Below are 26,563 nucleotides of genomic sequence, written 5' to 3'. Positions count from 1 at the left end.
TCAAGATTTTTTAAAATGTTTTTATACAGAAATATTTTACAAAGATTTTACAACATAGCAAATCATTATGTCATACTATAGAAAGGAGAAAAAGATTAAACCTCAAGGATAAAGAAAGTGCTCAGAGCAACATATTGCAGTCTCCATGAAAGTGCATGAACAGTTAAGGCAAAGTACCCCACTGGTACTGGCATGTTGCAAAATGACTTGTAAAACAGTTTTTGCTTGTAAAATATATATACAAAAGGGTTTTTTTTTTCCTCCATTTTTCTCAAAGATGTTTGAAAGGGATACATTTATGAACAGTCTTGCTCTACAACTAGGTAAAAATAACTCCTGGGTACAAAAGAGTAAAAGTAAAAATGCTCTACCAAGCATGTTAAAAGTAAATCAAATGATTTATAAAACAAAACCTTTCCAAGTTTGGGCTTGCTTTCTACATTTAACTTGCCAGGCTGAAGGCTAATTCCCTCATATTCCACGACAGAGATCATTAAGGATAGCAACGTGAGTTAAATCCAGAACTTGCCCTTCGTGTGACTTTTAACTTCTAGTTTCTATGGCCGAACCACTGGCATGTTTGAAGTCCTCATGCATTCACTGTGTTATAAATCTACTCTAAAGCTTTGCTTCTATCTTCAGCTTACACAATAGCCATTTTATGAAGTGTTACATATGCTTAATACAATATTTTGCCCTAGCTGATAAGAAAAATACAAAGGTGGTCTCTAAAGTTAAACCATAAACCCTATTAGAGAATTCTAGTTAAGTATTTCATTTTTCCACATAGAGGTAAATCCCTTAACATCAATCGGATCAATAAGGATAATACTGGTTATCAAATTTTAATCTTCAAACTTGGAAGAGAATTTGTTTTTATAATATAACTGAGAATAAGATTTTTTTAAAAAGTAAATTAGCTAGACTTGAACAAGAGTGTTAGGGAAAACTGACATACCTGAATTCTAGTACAGATAATAAAAATCTGCCAAAGAATAACTTAATTCACATGACTAATCACTCTTTTATATAAAATTTTACTTACTCATGAGAAATAGGGAAAATCAGTGTTACTATTTTAGTCTCCATATTTAAACTGAGTTTTCCTTTCTCTATTTTTTTTCCACCCTTAAATATAAGGGAAATTAACCAGCTCATTTCTGCTGGCTCAAGTTTCCTAACTAGCTTTTAGCCCTCAAGGTATAGCTGTGGTAAAACCAGAGAGAGACACCGAGCCATTTATTGGAATTCTGAAGTACAAAATAGGCACATGTGCTCTACATAACCTAGTAACAGGGATAGCAACAGTTAAACTGTCTTACACATCCGATGTATTAGTTTGATTTGCATCTGTAACTTCTTTATCACTATGACCACAGACAAAAAGTTGGGAGCCCAGAGATTTCTGGGCAAATCGGAAATACATGATGTGGCCCATTGCCACAAAAGAGACTGAAATCAATACGAGCAAGCCAAAAGCTTCAGGATTTGGAGCCAGGATGACCATGATGAAATGCAGAAGATCAAGAAGATAGTTCATGGAGTTCTGTACACCATTTATAATGCCTCTCTCAGATTCGACTACATTTTCTTGCAGCAACTGTGTCACAGTTAAATCAAAGGACCAAAGACCTATAATAAAAGATAGTTTTTAGAGACTTAATTTTAACTTATAGCTGTACATTTCAGATTTACAGATTAAAAATCTGTTGACATGTGCAAAATACATACTTAACCCTATTACCTTCAAGTCACCATATGTATATTTATCATAGCCTAGCCTTAGAGAATTATTTTTCATTAATAAACACTGAGTTAAATTGTTTCAAGAAATTGTTTTTACAGCCACAAGACAAAAGTACGTCTAAAATACAAACTTCTTAATTCTGTTTTTCTGTGATTATTCATACTGTGAAAGCAAAACTCTGAAATCAGAGACATAATAAATCCTATTAAAATTACTAGTATTTTTAAAGTTTAAAATGAGTAGACCTAATATATTGTTATCGTTGAAGTGTAAGGAAACTTTAAACCATTAATACATTTACTGTTTGGGTTCTAAAGCCCCTACAATAAAGCTGTCTTGCTTAAATATTAATGTCTTTGATAAATTAATGAACTGCTTTGTATCACAGGATAAATATGGTTTCATTTCAAGAACGATTTCAGGCAGAGATAATTCATCAGTACTCTATTAATGATTCCTTAAATTTTACTTTGTAAGAGGTCTTTACATTATGTTTCCTTCCAGAGCTGTAAAATCCATTTGTTTGGCAAAGTACACAATAAACAAATGTCAGCTAGAGAAGACCTTTGAAGGATTTCTTTTTCCCTAACTACTGTCTTTTTTTTTTTTAATTTAAACCCCAACGGCTTTTTTTTTTACCTTGTCCCATTGACATATTTGTTAAATTACAGTCCTTTTGGTAAAGTTATAGCAATATAAAGACTCTAAATTACTAAAAGTATAATTATTATTGATAATATCTTTTGAAAAATTAAGTAAACTACATTAAAAGAGTAAGATATCCATTTAGTAAAAATTTTCAAGGCCTAACCATGTTTTAAGAAGGTATACATACATACACACACACACAAATATAGATTTTTTAAACTATAAAATAAAAATTTCATAATAAGTGACTGGATTATACATAAGGATAAATAGTAGATCTTGCTTAAATTAACATTCAGGGAATATTTTAGACCACTTACTGTTGAATTATCTGAAACCACACTGCAAAAAGGCACTTTAGTTCATTAATATACAAAAAGAGATTTCTTACCGATTCTAGCAGCAATGACGCCTGCGAACAGCAGACTGACAGAGATTATAGGCACAGATTTAGGACTCATCTCTGGGACAATGTTAGCAGGATCAGATCCGTTTGACATGTGCATATCAGTTGTAGAGATGATTTCAGATATTTTTGTAGGTGTAATTGAAAGTGGTTCTGTTTGAATGAACCTAGAACGGATATCTTCAAAAGGAGAAACAGACAAGTCCAAGGGGCTTCCAGGCATGAACACGGAGATCACACACAAGATCAAACAGGAAAGCTGTGCAAATCCTGAGATCAGACCAGTCCGAACCAGGCCATATCTGTGACGTAGCCATGTAAAAGCCACAGTTCCCATTATTCCAGTTACGGCTGACGCTCCCATCAAAATACTGAGGATGGACCCGCTCAGCCCCTGAGTGTAGGCGTACCCTGTAGTGATGCAATCAAAGCCCAGGACAGTCATATAGAGGAAAGCAAGACCCATGCCTGCCAGGAACACCGGCTGGTTGTAATAGGAGACCCATCCATCTCGGAAGGTGCGGAAGGGCTCAGCCATCTGGGAGGCACAACTTAGCTCTTGCTCATGTTCAAGTTCATGGATGTCAGGGTCTTTCTCACCCATTAGATGAGTTCCCTCCAGGGATTTTGGCTCAGTTTCTGTTAATAAAAGACATTATTCTTTGAGGGAGGGGACATGGGGGAAAAAGCCAACTATCTTAGTATTTTTTCTTCTCCCCTCTCCCTCACCCGTGGAGGGTATCACCCTTGGATACCCTTGGCTACTACAATATAAAATGTATTTTCTTTTACTCATCTAAGAATTCCAGCCAAGGAACAATCTCCAAGTATTTATGTTAAAGAAACAAATACTATTGATACTTCTCCCCTCCTCTCTTCCCCTCTCTCTCAGAAATTATAATCCCACCAAAGTAAACAGCAGGAAAACAGATCAGATAACATATAATAATTGTCTGGGGAAACACAGAATCTTATTTTCTGGGACCATTTTAAGATTACATTTGTTCAGAAGACCAACTTCCTCTTCTCTTCTTGAAAAATGCCCACCTCATATCCTCACTCCCTTCCACTGTCTTACAAATGGCGTGTTAACTCCCTTCTTTATAGACTCCTAGGAATTCTCTTGTTCTCTTTCTCCTACTGTTCTTCCCATTCCTATGGCTCAATTTTGTCCAGCCCTCCCTCAATGAATTGCCCCTCTGTGTCTGCTGTTCCTGTTAAGGAAAAGGGTCAGGGGTCCCATTCCAACTCCTTGAGGTTCAACCCAGAGTTGCTCCTGGGACCGTCAAGAGCCTGGGTTCTGACTTACTACCACATTGATATATTTAACCTCATGCAGGCCTTCAGTGGCAACTAAACGTGATATAAATTCAAAATGATTTCGGCCTTAACCAATGTTTAAGGTCTGAAAATAAGAATAAAGGGGGGCTTCCCTGGTGGCGCAGTGATTGAGAGTCCACCTGCCGATGCAGGGGACACGGGTTCGTGCCCCGGTCCAGGAAGATCCCACATGCTTGCGTACCGCAAAAAAAAAAAAAAAAAAAAAAAAAAAAGAATAAAGGGATTAAACATTTTGTTGAGTTTACCTTTGTATACATTCAGCTGTTTCAACTCAGTTTCCTCTTTAGGAGCAGCTTTCACAGCTAGAGCAGGGGTTTTCTGATAAACTTTCCAGAGCAGAAAGTACTCCACACACATGGATACCAAATTCCATCCCGAAATGAAACCACAGCCAATGACTGGGGAGCCAAATGTCATAATCTGGCCTACAGCCATGGGGGCCAAGATGTTGGTTAACTGGTCAATCCTTCGTATTGTAGCATTCATATCTACAAAGGCAGGCGAAAGAGGCAGATAAGTGTGCAAATCTATCAAAGAGAGACTGCCCACTTACATAATACAACTCATAAACTAAGAGTATAGACTCCTAAGATGCAAACTTCTAAAAGCATTCTGCAAGCAAACCATTTTGTTAGAAAATCATTTGTTGTTTGGATCAAATCATATTAAATTTGCCTCAAAAATGGTGATTCCCTTGGGATTATATAAATGAGCCTGACATCAGCTTTTAAGAAATGAATTCGATAGTAACTCTACATTCATTTATTTCAACAAGCATTTATTAAATGCCTATTATGAGCTAGGCACCATTCCGGCACCATAGCAAAAAATGAAGAATATCCTTCCCTGTCTTCATGAAGTTTACACTCCCAAGGGAAAACAAAAATAATAAATCAACAAGCATGTAAATATAGAGCATGTCAGATGTTCATGAAATATTGTAGTGAAAAATAAAGCAGAAAAAAAGGGCATAGAGAGTGCTCAGGGGAAGGGAGAAATTTCAGTTTTATATATGGCAAGGTCAGGGAAGAACTCACTGAAAAAAAGAGAGCATCACAGCAGAGACGTGAAGCAGCAGGAGGCAAAAGAGTGAGTCATCCGGATATCAGGGAAAAGACGATTCCAGACCAAGGGAAGTGCAAAAGTCCTGGGGCAGGAGGAGTTTGCCCAGAGGAACAGCGAGCAGGCCAGTAGGGCTGGAGCAGAGTGAGGAAGGGAGAGGATAGGAAGAGATGCGGTCAGAGAGGAGAGAAGATTGGCCCAATCATGTAAGGTCTTAGTCTGTTACTCAAACTTCAGTTTTTACACTGAATGACTCAGGAAGCCTTTGGAAGTTAAGGTACAGAGAGGTGGTATCACGGGACATATTTTTAAAGGTTTATTTTGGCTGCTGTGATGAGAAAACAGTGTAAAGTAAGTGTGTGTGGGGGGGGTGTAGACAAGCACAGAGGCAGGGAGACAGGCAGGAGATGACGTGGCATGGAGCAGGACAGTAGCAATGGAAGTGGAGAAGTAGATACTGGATGTACTTTAAAGCAGAATCAAGAAGCTTGAAAACAGATTAGGTATGCTATGTGACAGAAAGAGAAGTATTAAAGTTTTTACCCTGAGCAACTATTGGAAGGACAGAGTTTCCACTTACTGAGAAAGACAAGACTTCAGAAGAATCAGGTTTTGGACAAAAGAATAAGCATCTGGTTCTAGAGATACTGATACATCTCTAGAGGCCCCGTCAAGCAGACAGTTAGTCATACAGGTCTGGGGTCTAGGGAAGAAGCATGTGCCAGATTTGGGAGTCATCGGCAGCTTGAGTTTTGAAGCAATGACACCGGATGAGATCACCAGGGGAGTGAGGGTAGATGAGAAGAGACAAGGTCTGAGGACTGAGTCCTGGGCATGCCAATGTTCAGAGGTCACGAAGATGAGGAGGAATCAGCAAAAGAGGAGAAAAAACAGGAGAGCAGGGTGTCCTAGAAGCCAAGAGGTAAGAGTGTTTCAAAGAGAGGGGAATAATCAACTGGTAAGTGACGCTGGTAAGTCAACGAAAAGGAGCACTGACAATCAGCTCTAGATAGGTCACATGGAAGGTACTGAGGACCTCAAAAAGAATAGTTCTGGTGGAGCAGTAAGGGCAAATGCCTGATTGAAGTTGGTTTAAGAGATTGGTGCCAACTCCAGGGGACACCATTTCTATTATATTTTAAGTGAGTGGCACCCCCTGGATTCACAACGTGAATGTTGCCCCCCTGGCATTATGGAAAGCAAGGCCCTGACCAAGGAAAGAAATTGGAAAGAGTGAGCAAAGATATTTCTTTTTGTTAAGTTTTGTTCAAAAGAAGGACAAAGAAATGGGGTGACAGAGGGGTAAAGACAGGGATTTTTAAGATGAGAAAAGTTATAGCATGTTTATATGCTGATGCAAATGATACAGTAGATGAGAAGGGATGGAATCTGAATCTACTGCACAAGTGGCAGAGCTGTTCTTAGGAACGCAAGCAATTCAACAGTGCAGGTCACGTAAACGGTCTCAGGTACAAGTAGGAAGAGTGATGTGAAGGTGGGAGCACACGAAAGTTCTCTCCTCATTTTTCCATTTTCTCAGTAGAATACAAAGCAACGTCATCAGTGAAAGTGAGGATGGGAGAGGAGGTACTAAATGTATGAGGAGAAAGGAGAAAGTGAGAAATAGTGCTTTAGGAAAGTGGGAGAAGGAAGGGACCAAAGAAAATAGTATGATCATCTGGCAGCATGAGAGGGCCAACTTGAACCCAATGGTCATGAGCTTTAAGAGACAGCAAAGTTGTACGTTTTTTACCAGCCATGTGCTACTGTGGAGAGCTGGATTTAAGCAGGGTCTTACGAAGGGAAAGTGACAAAAGGAGAGGAGGCCAAGTGAGCTGAGGGTATACACTAGGAGGCATTCAAATGGGTGGAACAACTGACCTTGGAATTTAAGCTGGGTAAGGAGGAGAGACAAGAAAGGTCATGAGCAGTAAAAAGGTCGTGGAATTAATGGCTTGTAGGTGCCAACCAGGTTGGAGCATGGCTGGGGTACCAGGAGGAGTGAGCTGGAAAGACAGGAGGTTCAAGTCTTGGATGCTGGAGATTGAGATTATGAAAAGGGAGGGTTTAGTGGTGATACCAAGGTCTAGGGTATGACCATGGGAATGTAGCTGAGTCAGAGTAGAGGACAAGATGAATAAAGGAGAGGAAGTCAAGAAAATAACCTACTTTCTCATTCTCTATCTCACGGAGTAGAGTGAAAATTATTGAGACAAGTCCTCATCAATCATGTGGGGTGCTTTAAGGGAAAAGCAGTATGTGACTAATAAGTACATTAATAGAAAACTGCCATTATTCTTTCTCTAGTTCTTCCTGGTCCTCAACTGCCTTCCAATTAGTCCTATGTGTGCAGAATGCTTATATGATAACAGGAGAACTTTGACATATTTCACCTTTCGCTTGAGAGGCAAAGGCGGTTTTCATTGATCTTACACACAGCCATTTTTTGCCATGGCCTCATTAACTTCCATCTGCCCCTACTAATAAGTTCCTAACAGGGAAGTGTAGAATTGATCCAAATAACTCAGTAATCTGAATCCAAAAATCAAGTACTAATGAAAATATACTCTTGGATCTGAAGGCCCCAGAACAAAAACAAAATTTAGTTAAAATGATTTGTTAATCTTTCACTACCTCCATTTTCAAGTGCTCATGAAGCTTCCTAATGCCACAAATTTCTATCTTTTATTTAGAATTTAGAAATTTCTATCTCAGGAAGCTAATAATGTTTAGATGTAATGTAGTGTCAGAAAACAGATTTTATTTTTCTGAAGCAGAATGAATGAAATAATAATTTTGAAAAAGACCCAATCATTTTACTGTTAACAGCCTAGAGAAGAAATGGTCCTCTGAATGTGTAAACATATTCTTTTTGCAGGTTTGTATTTATTCTTACGCAAACACACAAATCTGTGCTCATTTAATTCCAATTTAACTGTTTTCAGCTACAGCTGTGGCACAGAGCATGACATTCAGTAACTACTTACTATTATAAAAGGTATATTACATCTCATAGAATAATAATAAAAAACAGATTTGCTGAGCAAATAGTAGCTAGCAGGTTTGTCTACCTCAAATATGAAATCAATTTTCAGTCAATAGAGTTCAAACAAGAAAGTTATCTGTCGTACTTGATCAAGCCAACCAGTAGATGTTTCATTAGAATGGTGGACAAGAAAAACCTCAGAAGCTATTAATAAAAAGTGATTAACAAAGGAAATGAAGAAGAAAATAAAACAACAGATGGAATAAAAACTCAGGCAAAGGAAATGAGTTTCAGAAAGGTTTGACAGGTTAAGGGTCATGGCTCCAAAGAATGTTTTAATAAAACACTAAATCAAGTACCTAGACAAATTAGTTAACAGATTAATTAACAGTATTCATGTGGGAAACGAGCATCTTTCCTCGAGCTGTCTAAATTAGATGGTAACAGCTATATTTTGACCTGATGCCACTGGAGTTATAAAACTTTTCAACCTTCCAGGGAAAATTTCTCTTGTTCTTTACCCTCGGTGATACAACTTCCAATTTTAAAAACTACTCTGAAATCAAGAAACATTGGGATGAGGAAATGGGAGCAATTAGCATCCAGCTCACAACCTTCCCTCTTTATGGGCACACCCCTCCCCCATCACCCCCCCCGCCCCCCCCCCCCCCCACACACCTCACAACGCACACCCTGCCCCGTCTCCTGCTTGGTTTCTAACAGTCTTTGCTGGCAACCTCAACAATTTCTCTTCTACTTTTCCTTTACCCTCCTCCTTTTTTTCTGTTCTGTAACTCTGCATTCTAACAGGAATGGTACCAAAAACCCATGGTTAGAGCCTTGCTGACCCTCGGGATGGAAGAAGTTTCTGTTTCCTGTTTTGAAGCATGGTTTTTAATTAATTTTAAAACAAACATGGAGGTCAAAACCTGAGGAAAAACAACATGGAAGTTTTCCTTCATTAGGCTACTGACCCGTTCTAGGGGCTGGATTTGAAACAGCACCGCTTCCTAAGCTAATTTGTAGTGGACAAGAGTTCAACAGGCAGCTTACTTCCTTTCTTAAATTTGAGAAACTCCAGAAGGTTAGAAAATAGACTGGTTAGCCTGGATTTTTCCACTCTGCAATAATTCCTCAAATAAAGGACAGCTGAGAAATGGCCAGTCATATTTTTGTTATTTTTCTGGAATATCACTTTGTAGTCAGAAAGATCCCAGAAAGTTATGTGAGAAAGAAAATCATCTTAAAAGCCACTTTTTTCCCCAAATACATTTCAACAGATATATATATGATCTGTTTTCAAAATATACCTTTTTTGTGCCCTTTGAATTTTAAAACATGGACATGTATTACATCTGTAAAATTGCACACTAAAAGAGAAAGTAAATAACAGGGAAAAAACACCAAAAAAAAAAAAAAAGGACAAAGTCTTATCTTTTAATTCCACGTGACAAAAAAGAGAGATGGAATTATTTCCTATTAGTAAATGATCACAGGAAGAAAAATCAGTGAGAATCACTACTTTAGCTCCAGAGAGAATTTCCTGCAATCCAGACTCACATGTGTTAATAAATTCATCTTCCACACTCACCATCCTCTAAAATCACTGTGGTATTTCTATCTGGAGCAGTATTATTACTGCTACCACAAAGTGATGACTTTTAAGCAAATCCTTCATTTTCTTCATTTAGACCTTCCACAGATTTTGTACCCTTTCTCTCAACCTCCTTTCTACCATTTTTTTTTTTTTTGAAACCACGTGTCTAGTCAAACAAAGTTGCTTGCTGACCCCCGTACTCAATCTTGCCTCTGTGTCCTGATAAGCCACTGAAGTCATCAGGAATGGTTTCCTTGTCAGTCAGGATGGTTGGGAAATGTGTTTGTGATACCCATTATCTCAATGACCAGCAGAGTTGACTCAGCTGACCTGATCGGTAGATAGGTGTAGCCTTCCTCCTTTACTCTGTGTAATTTCAATCCAAGTTGTGTCTGGGTGCTGTACTGGGGGGCAGGTGGGGAATATCGAGTGAGGTAGGTCATTCTGAGCCCAAGTAATCTTGAGGTAATTGACGTGTTGCTTTGTAAGCACTCTTCAGACTTTCTTTGCTCCTCTTGTATATGTTTCCAATGGACAACTAAGATGCAAGCTTTTTAAAAACCCATGTTCTATCCTGTATTTCTTTAGTATTCATAATAGCAGTTACATAACACCACACATAATGTAATAAAAGTTACCAATTATGGCTTTAAAGTTGAAGGAATTCACTTCTAGAGTCTCTCCTAGAATTAAGTTGTTTCCATTTGTTTGGATAAACACAATATCCATAGTATAACCAGTAAGTACGGGTAATAATATCCACAGTATGACTGTTAAAATCACAAGTCAGATTTTCACTGTTCTAAGTATTAAGAAAACATTTAGAAACAGTTAACAGAATTTCAAAGAAAGAGCTCAAAAGAAATGTTCTTCTATTTCAGGTTTGCATAGAATAAAAGAGAAGGTCACTATCCTATAAATTAGCTTCATAACAGTGAGGTAAATCTTTGCACTGAGACAGATAATGTTGTAAGAAAAAGACTATGACTTCAATTTATTATTCTTAAAAAGTACTCGGAGAAAAAGGCTTAAGCTTCATTTACTACCACTGATTTAAAGTGAATCCTGATAAAACCCATTTGGTAGAAAGAGAAAAGCAAATTACCTGCTAGTTTGCTTCTGTCGTTTCCTGCAACAACAACAATCCAATCCCTTTGGATTGTGATTGCAGTAGCAGTACTGGCCAGGTTTGCAATATTTGCAATAGTGATGATCAGGATATAGCATGAAGTCTAAGGAATTACAGGAAAAAATTATTAAAATGTCAGTTTTACCATACTGTACCTACCTCACTGTACAATATAGTTTAAAATGGTCTTTGGTAACATAATAATAAAATTTTTATTTTAATTTCATTTCATAAAATCATAAGAAATCATTCTACTTTGTACACATGAAACAATAAACACCAGTTGTCAAGTTAAAGGGCATAATGTCTTTCTAATCTGTATCATGTGTGGTACGCATAATACAAAAAATTTTAATAGTCATATGCACATTTATGTCACATAGTTATCATAAAGTGTTAACATAGGGGTGGTTTTTAATTTTCCCCACAAATATGTCCTTTGGAAAAAACAGTGACGGGGAAGTGAGAAGACTTGAATTTAAATCAGAGTGCTGACACTTTCCAGTTGCATGACAATGGGCAATCAGCTATCATCACTTTGTCTTACTTTTTTCATCAACAAAATGAAGGCAATAGACTAGAATATTTCTTGTCCTACCTGGCTTTGAAACTCTACAATATCAATCCAAATATACCTAAGCAGATTAAATAGGAACATCAAATTCACTGCTTTCCACTACACCCATCTCTCTCCTCTTTTCCATCAAGCTATCATGAAATCAGAGTGTGGGAAGTTATCTAGTCCACGTCCTCAAACAGAAATACCACTTATTATTAGGAGAACACAATCATGACTGATTTATATACATATATATATACCATTTCTTAAATGGTGTGAAAAAATTACAGGTTAATACTACTGAGCTTAAAACTAGCAACTGATTTATGTAATAAACTCTTAGAACTGCCATTAAAAAACAAACAGGAAGGGGCTTCCCTGGTGGTTCAGTGGTTAAGAAACTGCCTGCCAATGCAGGGGACATGGGTTCAAGCTCTAGTCCGGAAAGATCCCACATGCCGCAGAGCAACTAAGCCCATGCGCCACAACTATTGAGCCTGCGCTCTAGAGCCTGTACTCCACAACAAGAGAAGCCACCGCAATGAGAAGCCCATGCACCACAACAAAGAGTAGCCCCCGCTCTCCGCAACTAGAGAAAGCCCGCACACAGCAACGAAGACCCAATGCAGCCAAAAATAAATAAAAAAATAAAACAAAACAAACACGAAAACAACCAATAGAATGAAATTTAAATTCAAACAATACTTAATGAAAGCCTGTTAAGGGCCAAAAGACAAAACAAGACAAAAATGGTAGGGGATATTAAAATAGACACAGAGATAAAAATTAACAGGCACCACAACAAAGAGTAGCCCCCGCTCTCCGCAACTAGAGAAAGCCCGCACACAGCAACGAAGACCCAATGCAGCCAAAAATAAATAAAAAAATAAAACAAAACAAACACGAAAACAACCAATAGAATGAAATTTAAATTCAAACAATACTTAATGAAAGCCTGTTAAGGGCCAAAAGACAAAACAAGACAAAAATGGTAGGGGATATTAAAATAGACACAGAGATAAAAATTAACAGGCCCTAATTCTTAGAAAGGTATAAACTTCCAAGACTGAACCAGGAAGAAATAGAAAATATGAACAGACCAATCACAAGTAATGAAATTGAAACTGTGAATAAAAATCTTCTAACAAACAAAATCCAGGACCAGATGGCTTCACAGGTGAATTCTATCAAACATTTAGAGACGAGCTAACACCTATCCTTCTCAAACTCTTCCAAAACATTGCCGAGGAAGGAACACTCCCAAACTCATTCTCTGAGGCCATCATCACCCTGATACCAAAACCAGACAAAGATACTACAAAAAAAGAAAATTACAGACCAATATCACTGATGAATATAGATTCAAAACTCCTCAACAAAATACTAACAAACAGAATCCAACAACACAATAAAAGGATCATACACCATGATCAAGTAGGATTTATCCCAGGGATGCAAGGATTCTTCAATATATGCAAATCAATCAATGTGATACACCATATTAACAAATTGAAGAAGAAAAACCATATGAACATCTCAATAGATGCAGAAAAAGCTTTTGACAAAATTCAACACCCATTTATGATAAAAACTCTCCAGAAAGTGGGCATAGAGGGAACCTACCTCAACATAATAAAGGCCATATACGACAAACCCACAGCAAACATGAATCTCAATGGTGAAAAACTGAAAGCATTTCCTCTAAGAACAGGAACAAGACAAGGATGTCCACCCTCACCACTATTATTCAACATAGTTTTGAAAGTCCTAGTCACGGCAATAAGAGAAGAAAAAGAAATAAAAGGAATACAAATTGGAAAAGAAGTAAAACTGTCACTGTTTGCAGATGACATGATACTATACATAGAGAATCCTAAAGATGCTAACAGAAAACTTCTAGAGCTAATCAATGAATTTGGTAAAGTTGCAGGATACAAAATTAATGTGCAGAAATCTCTTGCATTCCTATACACTAATGATGAAAAATCTGAGAGGAAAATTAAGGAAACACTCCCATTTACCATTGCAACAAAAAGAATAAAATACCTAGGAATAAACCTACCTAGGGACACAAAAGACCTGTATGCAGAAACCTATAAGACACTGATGAAAGAAATTAAAGATGATACCAACAGATGGAGAGATATTCCATGTTCTTGGATTGGAAGAATCAATACTGTGAAAATGACTACACTACCCAAAGCAATCTACAGATTCAATGCAATCCCTATCAAATTACCAGTGGCATTTTTTACAGAACTAGAACAAAAAAATCTTAAAATTTGTATGGAGACACAAAAGACCCCAAATAGCCAAAGTGGTCTTGAGGGAAAAAAATGGAGCTGGAGGAATCGGATTCCCTGACTTCAGACTATACTACAAAGCTACAGTAATCAAGACAATATGGTACTGGCACAAAAACAGAAATATAGATCAATGGAACAAGATAGAAAGCCCAGAGATAAATCCATGTACCTATGGTCAACTAATCTATGACTAGGAGGCAAGGATATACAATGAAGAAAAGACAGTCTCTTCAATAAGTGGTGCTGGGAAAACTGGACAGCTACATGTAAAAGAATGAAATTAGAACACTCCTTAACACCATACACAAAAATAAACTCAAAATGCATTAGAGACCTAAATGTAAGACCAGACACTATAAAACTCTTAGAGGAAAACTTAGGAAGAACACTCTTTTACATAAATCACAGCAACATCTTTTTTGATCCACCTCCCAGAGTAATGGAAATAAAAACAAAAATAAACAAATGGGACCTAATGAAACTTACAAGCTTTTGCAAAGCAAAGGAAACTACAAACAACACAAAAAGACAAGCCTCAGAGTGGGAGAAAATATTTGCAAATGGACAAAGGATTAATCTCCAAAATATATAAACAGCTCATGCAGCTTAATATTAAAGAAACAAACAACCCAATCCAAAAATGGGCAGAACACCTAAATAGACATTTCTCCAAAGAAGACATACAGATGGCCAAGAAGCACATGAAAAGCTGCTCAACATCACTAATTATTAGAGAAATGCAAATCAAAACTACAATGAGGGGCTTCCCCGGTGGCGCAGTGGTTGAGAGTCCGCCTGCCAATGCAGGGGACACGGGGTCGTGCCCTGGTCCAGGAAGATCCTACTGCCGCGGAGCAGCTGGGCCTGTGAGTCATGGTCACTGAGCCTGTGCGTCCGGAGCCTGTGCTCCGCAATGGGAGAGGCCACAACAGTGAGAGCCCCGCGTACAGAAAAAAAAATACAATGAGGTATCACCTCACACCAGTTAGAATGGGCATCATTAGAAAATCTACAAACAACAAATGCTGGAGAGGGTGTGGAGAAAAGGGAACCCTCTTGCACTGTTGGTGGGAATGTAAATTGATACAGCCACTTTGGAGAGCAGTATGGAGGTTCCTTAGAAAACTAAAAACAGAATTGCCATATGACCCAGCAATCCCGCTACTGGGCATATACCCAGAGAAAACCATAAATCAAATAGTGCATTGCAGCACTATTTACAATAGCCACGTCATGGAAGCAACTTAAATGCCCATCAACAAATAAATGGATAAAGAAGATGTGGTACATATATACAATGGAATATTAGCCATAAAAAGGAATGAAATTGGGTCATTTGTAGAGACATGGATGAATCTAGAGACTGTCATACAGAGTGAAGTAAGTCAGAAAGAGAAAAACAAATATCATATATTAATACAGATATGTGGAACCTAGAAAATGGTACAGATGAACCGGTTTGCAGGGCGGAAATTGAGACACAGATGTAGAGAACAAACGTGGACACCAAGGAAGGAAAGCGGTGGCGTCAGGGGTTGGTGGTTGTGGTGTGATGAATTGGGAGATTGGGATTGACATGTATACACTAATATGTATAAAATGGATAACTAATAAGAACCTGCTGTTAGAAAAAAAAAAAAAAGAACAAACCAAGCAAAAATCTAAACATCTTATAAATGTCTACTAGTTGCATTAAGTCAATTATGTAATCTGTTCCCTGCATTACCAAATTCTGTATATCAGTTTTCAATCAAATGCAGCACATTGTCTTTACACTGCATTCCATACTCTATTTTACACATAAACATGTTTCTGAGAAATTGCATTTAAAAAATGAAAAATGTAATACTATTTTTATAATTTCTTATATTACAAAAACAAACATACACTCTCATAGAAAAACTTGGTCTATAGCACAATATTATTTTCATAATGTATATAAAGTCCAAGTTCAGTCTGACAATAGAAACTCTCCTTCCTACACTTTTCAAACCTTCTCTGTGTGTTGCATACATCCATCACTCAGAGAAACTGTGCTTCCCCTATTTTCATGCCTTTATGAATGCCAGTCCATCATTCCAAAAATAAATTTTAAAAACGAAGAGGGATTGATGGGAAGATGGATGTGCCAATGGATAAATATATGATAAAGCAAGTATAATAAAATGGCAGAAGTAGAAACTAAGTGGTACGTATATGGGTGTTCAGTGGAGAATTCTTCTAACTTTGCTGAATGTTTGAAATATTTCATAATGAAATCTTGGGAGAATAACATCCTATTTTCAAGGCCCACCTAAATGGCCAACCCAGAACTCCATTTTTCTCGAAGGCACTTAATCATGCTACCATGTATCATAGTTATTATGTGTCACATCTAATCTCCCTACAGGATCCACACTTGAATCATTTTTCTATCATTCAAATGCATCTAATACAACTTACACACAATAATCATTCAACAAAGCGGAAGGAAATACTTTGACTACAGACTGAAAATATCACTGTTCTTTAGTAATACTACTAATAAAATTATCTTCAAATATTACAAAAAAAAAGTATCCTACTGGTTTTGACACGCTATGTTTAAATTTTAAAAATTATCTTTCCATTCTGAACATGTTCTAATTTCCATGCTGTTTTTTTCTCTGACTTCCATTTATTTCTGGTATCTTTAAATTTGTAAATATACAGTTACTAAAAAAAAAAATTAACAGGCCCTATTTGTGAAAAGACACTCCCTCAAAGAGTTTTCATCTTTTACCACTAACAGACATTCAATTTTCTACCATCAAGAATCTTGTTGAGAACTTACAAGAACCCATCCATGGTACATGGTCAGAAGGTCTTTTTTATGTAAGAAAACCATCATCAGGATGATTCCACACAGGATGACCGAAACATTCTGGATCACCAGTGAAGTCTGGGCCACTATACAGAGAGAGAAACAAAGTTCATACACCAAAACATCTCAAAGGAGATGTTTTTATCCATACATCACTGTTCTACTGTATTAATACATATGCAAATTACTATAAGAAATAAAAATATTCCTGAAGTAAATTCTGCCTCAACTATTTCCAGTAGGGCCCAGCATACCACATCAGACCAGTAAAACTTGCAGACAGAATAAAGAACTACCCCTCATTTTTCCTGTTAGTTGAAGCCATTCATAATGACCACATTTTCATTTTCACAGTTTATTCACTTTAAAGTTTACTGTCATAAACAGAACTATATTAACTACATAAACAAGATCCACCTTTCAGGGCTTTGTAGCTTAGGCAAAAATAAGAACATGTAGGAGGTTATGGAGGAGGTTAAGTAAGAGGTCATGGAATCCATAACCTCCTAGAAGGCAGGCTGAACTTGGTAAGATCGTATGGATAAATAGGAAGGACATATAAAAAAATTGCCAAGAATAAAGCAGCAGTGTGTTCCTTTTACTAAAGTTATTTGCATTGTTATGAAATTCTAAACTACACCTTTTCTCACAGAAAATGCCAACTTCCTGAGACTGAGGCACCCATGTAGATAAAGGGCTGGCGTAAGGACAGGTTAGGATACCAGGTAAGGACACCTTGTAGTCTTTTCTCTGCCACTCACGAGGGAAGATGATCTAGGGAAGAATACTTAATATCTCTTATGCCTGTGTCTATAAGGCGAGGATATAATACATACCTGCCTTCCTTACTTTACGGGGTCATTTTGATGCTCAAATAAAATACTTTGAAAGCACTTTGAAAAATACAGAGGGTTGTATATGTAAGGTATAATTACAGCTCTTGCCTTTAAGGACAGTAAAGCTCATTCTGGCTTGGAACATTATATCAAAGCCTTGAGACAAAACAAACTGCTTTCTGAAATTAATTTGAAATAAAATCCCAACATATAACTCATTCATTCATTGCACAAGGCTATTAAATATCACCTGAGTGAGGTTCTTGGCTTTCAGGACCCCACAGACTAGAGGAAAGGTAGACATGTGAAAGGATAATTATAAGAGCATAAGTGCAATAGCAGAGGTATTAACAAAGCTTCATGGGAGTGCAGGAAAAAAAAGTGTCTGTGGTTAACTCAGCCTAGAGACATCAAAGAAGATTTTCATGGAGGTTGTCAGATGAGTTGATTACATAGGATAAGTGCAAGATTGCTATCCCACCACACTCTTCTTCATCCAACTCAACGTTCTATCCTAAACTACAATTTCAGTGCTCAACAGTCATAAGGTTAAAAGTCTCTATGTATAACATTCCCACGTTCCTATGTATAATGATGTAAAGAAGTAGAAATTGTTTTTCCAGGATACAAAACCTTTTTCTATATGTGTTTTGGTCTATCGATTCTCAAAATAGAAAAATGTCCATCTTGGCCATTTTACTAATAGCATCAAGTCCTGGAATTTGATAATCCAGTTGCTCTCTATCCGGGGGCAGTTATCCTGCACTGAAAGAAACAGACACCTCAGTCTTTCCCCAGTGTCTAGGATAGACATGGCCAGGTCTTAGCATTATCAACTGAGGAACTAAGGAAAATTTTGCCCTGAATTATTATCCAAATTGCCCTTATATTCTGAATAATTAAACTGTTCATTCACTTTCTCTCTTTCCTATACAATACTTAATGATTTCAGTATTAATGCTCTAGAATAAATGTTAATATATTATCACTTCTTCTTTTTTCTTCAAAAATGTATACTTCAGCTCTCTGTGATCCAGACTCAGGTATTCTTTTCTGAATCCATTGTTTTCACTTCCCCTACATACCTGCCTATATAAAACACAGTAACCCAGAGGATAGATGTTAAAGCTGTCCCAGGAACGTCACATTAAACGAACTCCAGTGCAAGTCATGGTTAAAGGATGCCAGAGTTAGGTAAACTCTTAATGTTTAACATGGTTCGCAGAAAAGTGCCACAGTGTTAATCATTAACATTTGTAATTTACGAACAGCCAAAAAAGATACCCCACAAAATCTATAAACTCAGTATCCTGGCATCCCAACTTTGGGCAGGAGCCCCAGGACCCTCCATGCAGAGGTGCTGCCACTGAGCACCCCATCACTCAGGTGGCGGCTGCAGACGCAAAGTGGGTTAGTCACAGAGGTTTCTCTCTAGCTCAGGCACTAGTCCCACAAACACAAAGGCTTTTATAACACCACTCACCTTTAAGTCTGGCATTCTTATCCACCCAATCACCAATGATGGCTCCTAGGACCAGAACAGACCCTGCCACCACCAGCCCGTAGACTGCAGTCAAGAGAAGGCTGTTTCCATAGAGCTCTACCAGAAACACAGACACTGCAAAGTGCCACATCCGATCCCCCTTGAATAAGAGAAGATAAAAGGTTCTGATAAAACGTTGTACATTGCTAGTCAATTATACTCAAGAAGTTGCTTCCTTAACAAAAGGGCACTTTCCGGCTACATTATGAGATTCTCAAAGTCAACAATTCCTCTATGGATTGAACGTAGTCAGGTGTTAAAACTGTTTGTCCTGGCACAATGGAAAATATTCTTGCCCAGATACTAAGTAAACTCGAAAAAAGCATGATGTTAATGAAACAAACGTACTCCCTATCATTCTAGAAAAAAATACAGTTTCCAAGCCCAAGGAGGTTTTTTTGAGATAAAACCTGTTCCTTTTTGTATCAGGTTTCTAGCCAGGCCTGGGATTTACCTATCCTGATTTGAAAGGCATAAAGGAGTTTGCTATTGAACCAGAATGAAACAAGTATAGTTTACAAATATCAGTTATGCCTTGAATGTCAAGAAAGAGCCAGTTTCCCAATTTGTAAAATGGTAAGAATGGACTATATGACCTCTCAAGTTTCTTTTATCTCTAACATTCTAAAATCTATGTTCTATTTTCATAAATAAATTTCAAAGTCATAAAACAGCAGAACAATCAGAAAGATGAAGTTAATATGCGCAAATTCTGGCACCATATGAATGAAGATGTTAGAAATCAATACATAAGTAGTTATTTAGTTATTTTCGACGCAGTAGTTATTTTCAACACAGACGAGTTTTGAAAGGGGAAAAAAACTATTTCTTCACTCCAGAGTATACAGGGAATTTTGGAATTCATTGCTGCAAAATGTGGAATAACAGAAGCTTTTAAATGAGTCAGGCAAATTAATGTGTAAGAAATCTATAATGGACCTTGTTATGAGCTTTTAGGCTCCATTCCTGACTTGTTAGGTTAACCTAAAACAGGACAACAATGTTCTATCATAACCTATCCCTAAGAAATCACTACAGGAAACTGAATTCCCAGGCTAGGCTCCTTATGGATTGGAAGAAGTACTACACTCCTAGTTCCTTCCAACGTCTCTTAACATCCTCCTGACAAATTTAATGCGTAAGGAGCAAAGTATTATCCTAGTATGGCAAATGCTTTTAAGCATTTAATAAAGGCAAGACAACAATCTTATGCATCCAAAGTTAAACTGATGTGCATATTCTGTAGCAATCATTTACAATAAACTTCATGTACACCAGTATTTCTCAAGTGGGGGGTGATTTTACCCTCTAGGGATCACTAAGCAATGTCTGGCGCTATTTTGGGTTGTCCCATCTGCGAGGATAGATTTGCTACTGGTATCTACAGTCCCCCACAACAAAAAATTATCCAACCCAAGATGTCAATAGTGCCAAGGTACAGAAACTTTGGTGTAGAGGATTATGAACATTGTTTAGAACCACAATTTAAAATTAACATAAGATTAGGGCCTTGAGGGAGAGGGTGAACATGGCCAAGTAAACGTTAAAACAGACACTGGAAGCCAGTGGAAATACCATACTTGAAAGACTGATTCTCACTCGATGGTCTGGAATGTGAGCTCTAGAACCTTCTGCACTCTCAACCCTCAGCACGGTGCACAGCCCAGAGTAGAAACACAACAAATAACTGTGGAATCAACAAAGGAGTGGATATGCAGTGGATCCCGGCTGTAAATGAGTACAGAATGAGACTTATTTATGAACTATATTGTTCTGCTACATTAGATTTGCTCCATGAATGTTCAAGAAGTCTGACGCTTAATCAGTACCATACTTCATATTTCTGGGACAGCTTTTTAAAGTTTGCTTTGAAAATAGAAATCTTTTCCATTTACATTGGAATTCCATTTCAAATACCCTTGTACTAAATGACTAAAAATATATATACACATACAATTTGTAACCAATAAAAAGACAAGTTTACACATTAAGATAAAAATGTCAATAAGAATTGGGGCTTCCCTGGTGGCGCAGTGGTTGACAGTCCGCCTGCCGATGCAGGGGACAAGGGTTCGCGCCCCGGTCCGGGAAGATGCCACATGCCGCGGAGCGGCTGGGCCCGTGAGCCATGGCCGCTGAGCCTGCGCGTCCGGAGCCTGTGCTCCGCAACGGAAGAGGCCACAACAGTGAGAGGCCCGCGTACCGCAAAAAAAAAAAAAAAAAAAAGTCAGTAAGAATAACAAATTAAGCTATTTTCTTAATCTTTAACATGAGAAACAAATTTAGATTTGATTAGAATAAAATGGCATGAGGTGAGGGGAGGTACTTTATCCTAATCTCTATTCCTCTGAAAAGACAAAAACATATGAATGCCTCAAATGATAGGTTGCCTCCATGAGCGAATTTCCTCTTTCTTAACATAAAGAATAAGAAATATTATCCCACTACTATTGCTTCTTCCTTTTTGAAAAAAATTTATTTTTATTGAAGTATAGTTGATTTACAATGTTGTGTTAGTTTCTGGTGTACAGCAAAGTGATTCAGTTATGTGCTCTTTTCCATATTCTTTTCCATTATGGTTTATCACAGGATATTGAATATAGTTCCCTGTGCTATACAGTAGGTGCTTCTTTCTTTCTTTGTTGTTTTATTTTTTCGCTTTAAAGCAGGACTTGAAATAAGTGCTACGAAATGAAAGTTTTCTCTCTTGCTTATGCCTGTATGGCATGCCTCCTCCTTGATGGACAGGAATAAAACTGCTCCACTTGGGACTTCCCTGGTGGCTCAGTGGTTAAGAATCCAACTGCCAATGCAGGGGACAGAGGTTTGAGCCCTGGTCCGGGAAGATCCCACATGCCACAGAGCAACTAAGCCTGTGTTCCCACAAGCCACTACTACTGAGTCCACGTGCCACAACTACTGAAGCCTGCGTACCTAGAGCCTGTGTTCTGCAACAAGAGAAGCCACTGCAATGAGAAGCCTGAGCATCGCTACAAAGAGTAGCCCCCCCTCGCCGCAACTAGAGAAAGCCCGTGCACAGCAACAAAGACCCAGTGCAGCCAAAAATAAAATAAATTAATTAAAAAACAAACAAACAAAAACTGCTCCACTTGCCCCAATTTCCAAAGGGTTTAGGCTTTAGGAAGTAACAGACTCTACACTCACAAAGCCCAAGAATCAGGTAAACTCTCTGTAAAGGTTGACTAAGTGCAATCTCAGGCCCACCCAGCCGTTCCTTCCTAACATCCATTTCCTGCCCACCCACAAGCTCTCATCATACTTTGAAGATTTGTTTACATGTTCATCTACCTCCAGTGCACTGAGAGCCAAAGGCCAAATGAATGTCTGGGAATGAATGATCACAGTCATTAATGCACTGAATACTTTTTGAGAGGCTACTATGTACTCAGCAATACTGCAGGCACTAGAGATTCAGCAGTGCGCAAAAATCAAGATTCATGCTTTCATGCTGCTTGCATCCCAGTGAACAGAGACCAAAAACGAATCTAGAATAGGTCAGGTGGTATAAATGCTATGAGGAAAAATGCAGTAGGGTGGGGCAGGAAGGTGGCATTTTGCATGAAGTAGTTAAAGACCTATGAGAGAAACCCAAGGAAGTAAGATCGGGCACCATGCAGACATACGGCATATAAATGGAGACAGTCCGTAGCATAATGCAGAAGATATCAGCACTGGCCACCCTTTTTCACTGCCTTACACTGTTAGTTATTCTTTTGTAATTAGATATATTTTTTTAAAGCCCAACCTGAATTATATGATAAGCTCCTTGATGACAGGATCCACTTCTTACCATACTTTGTATTCCAGTAGTATAGAGTAAAATATATTGATCCACTGGCAGAAAGAAATGAAGTCAGAAATAAAAAGTATTCAACCTCACACAAACCTAATGCAATATAACCTTCTACCCTAACACCTCTATACTCAAGTGTATAGGAAACCATGACTCGGCAGAGTCAGTAGGGTAATGCATAGAGAGGCATGCATATGAATGTATATACATATATAATAAATAAGCAGACATCTTTTGTTGTAATAAAATCAGGCAAAGTGTCAAACAGGAGACAAAACTCAAAAATTGAATTAGAGAGCATTCCTCTTTTACACTCCTCTACAATAAGTGAAAATCCACTACAACTTACACGACTACAATTGCTGTGTTTTGTTTTGTTTTGTTTTAATCCAAGTTTCCCACAAGAACTCCTTTTGCTCAATTTACTGTAAGACTGGAGTAAGCATCTGTCACTTTTCTTGTGTTTTCCATTCATGACAAAAAAGATCCTCCGGGAACAACCACAGTTCCACTCCTTTGGCAAATCTGACCTGCCAATCTAATAACGAAAGGTCGCGTAAACCTTAAACTTAATCAGTGTTTGGAAGTTAGGCACCTTCTTCCCCTAAGAGATAGGTCCAGACCACAAGGTGAGAATTTCAGATACTATCTCCATCACTTACTGGGGTTTTTAAAATACTTAATACTTACTGAATTAAATTGGAAGAACAATTTAATTGGATTTAAATTAATTAAGGGTAGTTTCACTCAATTTCTATTCAGAATCATCAGTTATTGGAAATGAAACTCACGCCACGTCCACCTTGTTTACATGTATTTTCAGAGTCATCCCTGTCTAAGCCTCTGGGGAGAAAGAAGCTGGCCTTTCTAAAAAAGCCATCTTTGAACTGCTATTTCTTAAAGAGCTGATAACTTAGCTTAATAATTTCCCAAGGGCATGGGTACAGACTTCCTCATACAATAGTTTGCATTCATGTCTTAAGAACGATCCAAAAGAAGTTTCCAGTTTAAAAAGAAAATAGCATTCACAAAATTTACTCTCAAAATTCTTTCCCCTTACTTACGGTTCTTTCAAATTAAATATCATACATGAGGCATGAATAGAATTTACACAGGTTTATTGCTTTTAAACAGTAAGACCAATTGTTTAATTTAAAAGATTCTAATCATCATTAATTAAATACACATCTAGCATCCCTTGGGGATTATTCTTTTGGGTTGAGGAGTGTTGATGGAGGAATTCAGGCCCACAGAAACACTGGGACTCTTCCAAGACCATGGAAGAAGTCAGAGGGAGACTTATGAGTCAGTTGCTGATTTTCGTTGGATGATGGTTTTTAAGATAGACTGAGATGCTCCACACATATCTAGCTACAGATAACATTTTAAAAGACCAGAATTTACACCACTCAGATATTTGTTCTTGGGGTCAATTATATTTAAATTAACCTTAGAATGCTATTTTTAGCCTAACTCAGTCACTCCACTATTCTACTGTATTTTCATAGCGCAGTAGGCTGGAGCTTATAATTTTAACAAAAGAAGAAAACAGAGAAATATCTTAAAATGTGAAAAAATAGAAGGTCCGTGAGACATCCATCCATTCTTAGTAGCAGATATTACCATTTATTAACCCTTGTAATGCAAAATACAATTTACAAACAATGCAAATAGTCCTATTCTTGTTAATCCTGTTTTTGGATAGCTGCCAGTCTACATAAAGTATGACAGCTCAATAATTAATAGCATTTACTAACACCTATGGGAAAATATCTTTGGTGAAAATAACTTTTTTGTTAGAGCATGTATGTTTGGTTGATTTATTTCTTTAGCTGCATGACAAAACTGCAAGATGGCTTAATACAACTGGCCCAAATGAGAGGCAACAAGAAATTGTGCAAGCATGTTGTAAGAATTACTGTAGATTTTCACTTACCCATGTAGATAGAGAATGACCAAGGTAGAGAAGGAATTTTGCAGAGGTCAGGTAGTTTGCTAAGGATCCTGCAAAGACACACAGTAGGCAGATAAAAAGCGTATTTAGTCACTTGAGTGAGCTGAGATTGGAATGCTTACTCATTTGTCCTTATTAAACATAATTATTAAAAACTACTTTGTGGGGCAAACCATATACATTTCATCAAGTCACCTAGAAATTGATGGGTCGATGAAAAATTCAGCACGACCTCTTGGTCAATAACTGCATAACTTCACATACAGTGAAAAAAGCTCTTGTTTCAACATTCTTTAACTCCATTTTATTTTTGACAAGATAATCCAAACTACCCAGTCTACTTCTCCATCCTTGCCTGTGTGCACGCCCCTTTCCCCATACCTTGAAATGCCTTTCTTCCTTAACCCCCAACAAAATATGAGTCGAACGAGCTACTAATCACACTGGTTAACAGCTGAGCCACATTCCTCCAAAACCTGCGTGGAGGTGCCGGTCTCCACTGCGCAACCTGTTTCTACCACATGCGTTCGGTCCACTCACCACAGCATCTTCCCAGGCGGTTTTGCTCTCTTGCCCTGGTCATGACACCAGGCGCCCCCCGCTTGCTCTTCTGCTGCTACGGCTGCCGCTCCTGCTGAGGTGCTTGTTAAGAGGAGTGCAAGGAACTGAAGAGAGCACCGTTGAAAACACAACAGCTCTGTGCAAAAAGCCTCCGACGACAACTATACCAAAAAAACACAAAAAAACAAAAGGAAAACGGCCCGGGGGTCTTCTTTGGGTCTTCCTTCCAAACTTAGCCAACACTGTAGCTGAAGTTGGAAAGGCAAAGCCTTATGGAAGCGGGTGGGAAGGCTCAACAGGCCGGCCGAGCTGCGTCCGGTGCCCTGTTTGTGCTGCCGCCACCGCCGCCGCCGCCGCCGCGGGCCCGGCTCAGGCCGGCCCTTATACGAGGCCTGGGGCGGAGCTCCGGCCGCCGCCGCTCGGGCCGCCCCTCCCTCTCAGGGCCATCTGGGCGTCCTCGCAGCGCGAGGCCAGGGGCCCTGCCGCCCTCCACGCCCTTGCCAGGAGTCGCCGCCCGCCCGCGGCGCAAGGGTCCGACTGGCCGCGAGCAACCCGCGAGCCTGCGGGGACCGTCGCCGGACGAACTCTGCTCGCCGGGTTTTCCGCCCTCCGGGAGGCCGCGAGAACAGATCGGGGAGGTCGGGCGGCCGGGAAGGGCAGGACCGCGCGCCCAGCCGGCGGGGCGGCGGGGAGAGGCGAGCGGCAAGGCCGGGGCCGAGCCGCGCTTCCTTGCACCAGCTGCCTGGCAAGTCGGGGAGAGGGCGGCCGCCAACGGTCGTCGTGCAAAGCACCAGCCCAGGCTTGGGGGTGGGGGAACATCCTTTTTTTTGTTTTGTTAACGAAAATCATTTTTAATATAGGTATCTAAATAAATATAATCCGTGTCACAGTGGCCGCTTTCCTGGCCTTCCCATTCCGGCCCGCCTGCGGCAGAGAATGTATTTTCTTCCCAGGACTGCATAGCGGGGCTTCCCTCAAAGGGCTAGAATCAAAGGGCAGGAAGGGGCGCAAAGATCAGAGTACAGCCCTCTTCAGAGGAGTAAACGGAGCCTTGGAAAGGTTAAGTCCCGCAGCGACTCAGGCACCCAGCTCTAGCCCAGAGCTAGGGTCTCCAAATCCTTCCTGAAGATGCAACCAGGAGGAAGCAGCCCAAGCGTTTCCTTTACCAACCTTCCTTCTCTCTCAGCGCCCTGTGGCCCTCGCCCGCACCCACGCGTCCCTTCCCCACCTCT

General features: G+C 38.9%; 1 protein-coding gene across 1 annotated transcript; it reads right to left on the bottom strand.

The window, feature by feature from the left end:
- SLC40A1 (solute carrier family 40 member 1) lies at window positions 1-25,615 on the bottom strand. The gene is made up of 8 exons (XM_004318533.3): window positions 25,311-25,615; window positions 24,753-24,820; window positions 18,943-19,102; window positions 16,594-16,709; window positions 10,893-11,019; window positions 4,388-4,630; window positions 2,787-3,440; window positions 1-1,632 (listed from the first exon to the last, which is right to left on the bottom strand). Exons 1-8 carry the CDS (start codon window positions 25,351-25,353, stop codon window positions 1,319-1,321), a joined length of 1,725 nt encoding a protein of 574 aa, XP_004318581.1. The 5' UTR covers window positions 25,354-25,615; the 3' UTR covers window positions 1-1,318.
- Between the last annotated feature and the right edge of the window lie 948 nt (window positions 25,616-26,563).

This window comes from Tursiops truncatus, chromosome 7 (assembly GCF_011762595.2).
Source record: "Tursiops truncatus isolate mTurTru1 chromosome 7, mTurTru1.mat.Y, whole genome shotgun sequence".
Lineage (NCBI taxonomy): Eukaryota > Metazoa > Chordata > Mammalia > Artiodactyla > Delphinidae > Tursiops > Tursiops truncatus.
The sequence above is the reverse complement of the archived record's forward strand: the minus strand, read 5'-3'. Positions and strand labels throughout refer to the sequence as shown.

Excerpts from the sequence above, each read along its gene's own strand:
- SLC40A1 (XM_004318533.3), bottom strand. The coding sequence starts at position 25,353 with ATGACCAGGGCAAGAGAGCAAAACCGCCTGGGAAGATGCTGTG. Across the intron at positions 19,103-24,752 it reads GTCATTCTCTATCTACATGG|GGGGATCGGATGTGGCACTT; the intron begins GTAAGTGAAAAT and ends CTCTTATTCAAG. Across the intron at positions 11,020-16,593 it reads TGTACCATGGATGGGTTCTT|ACTTCATGCTATATCCTGAT; the intron begins GTAAGTTCTCAA and ends GTAATTCCTTAG.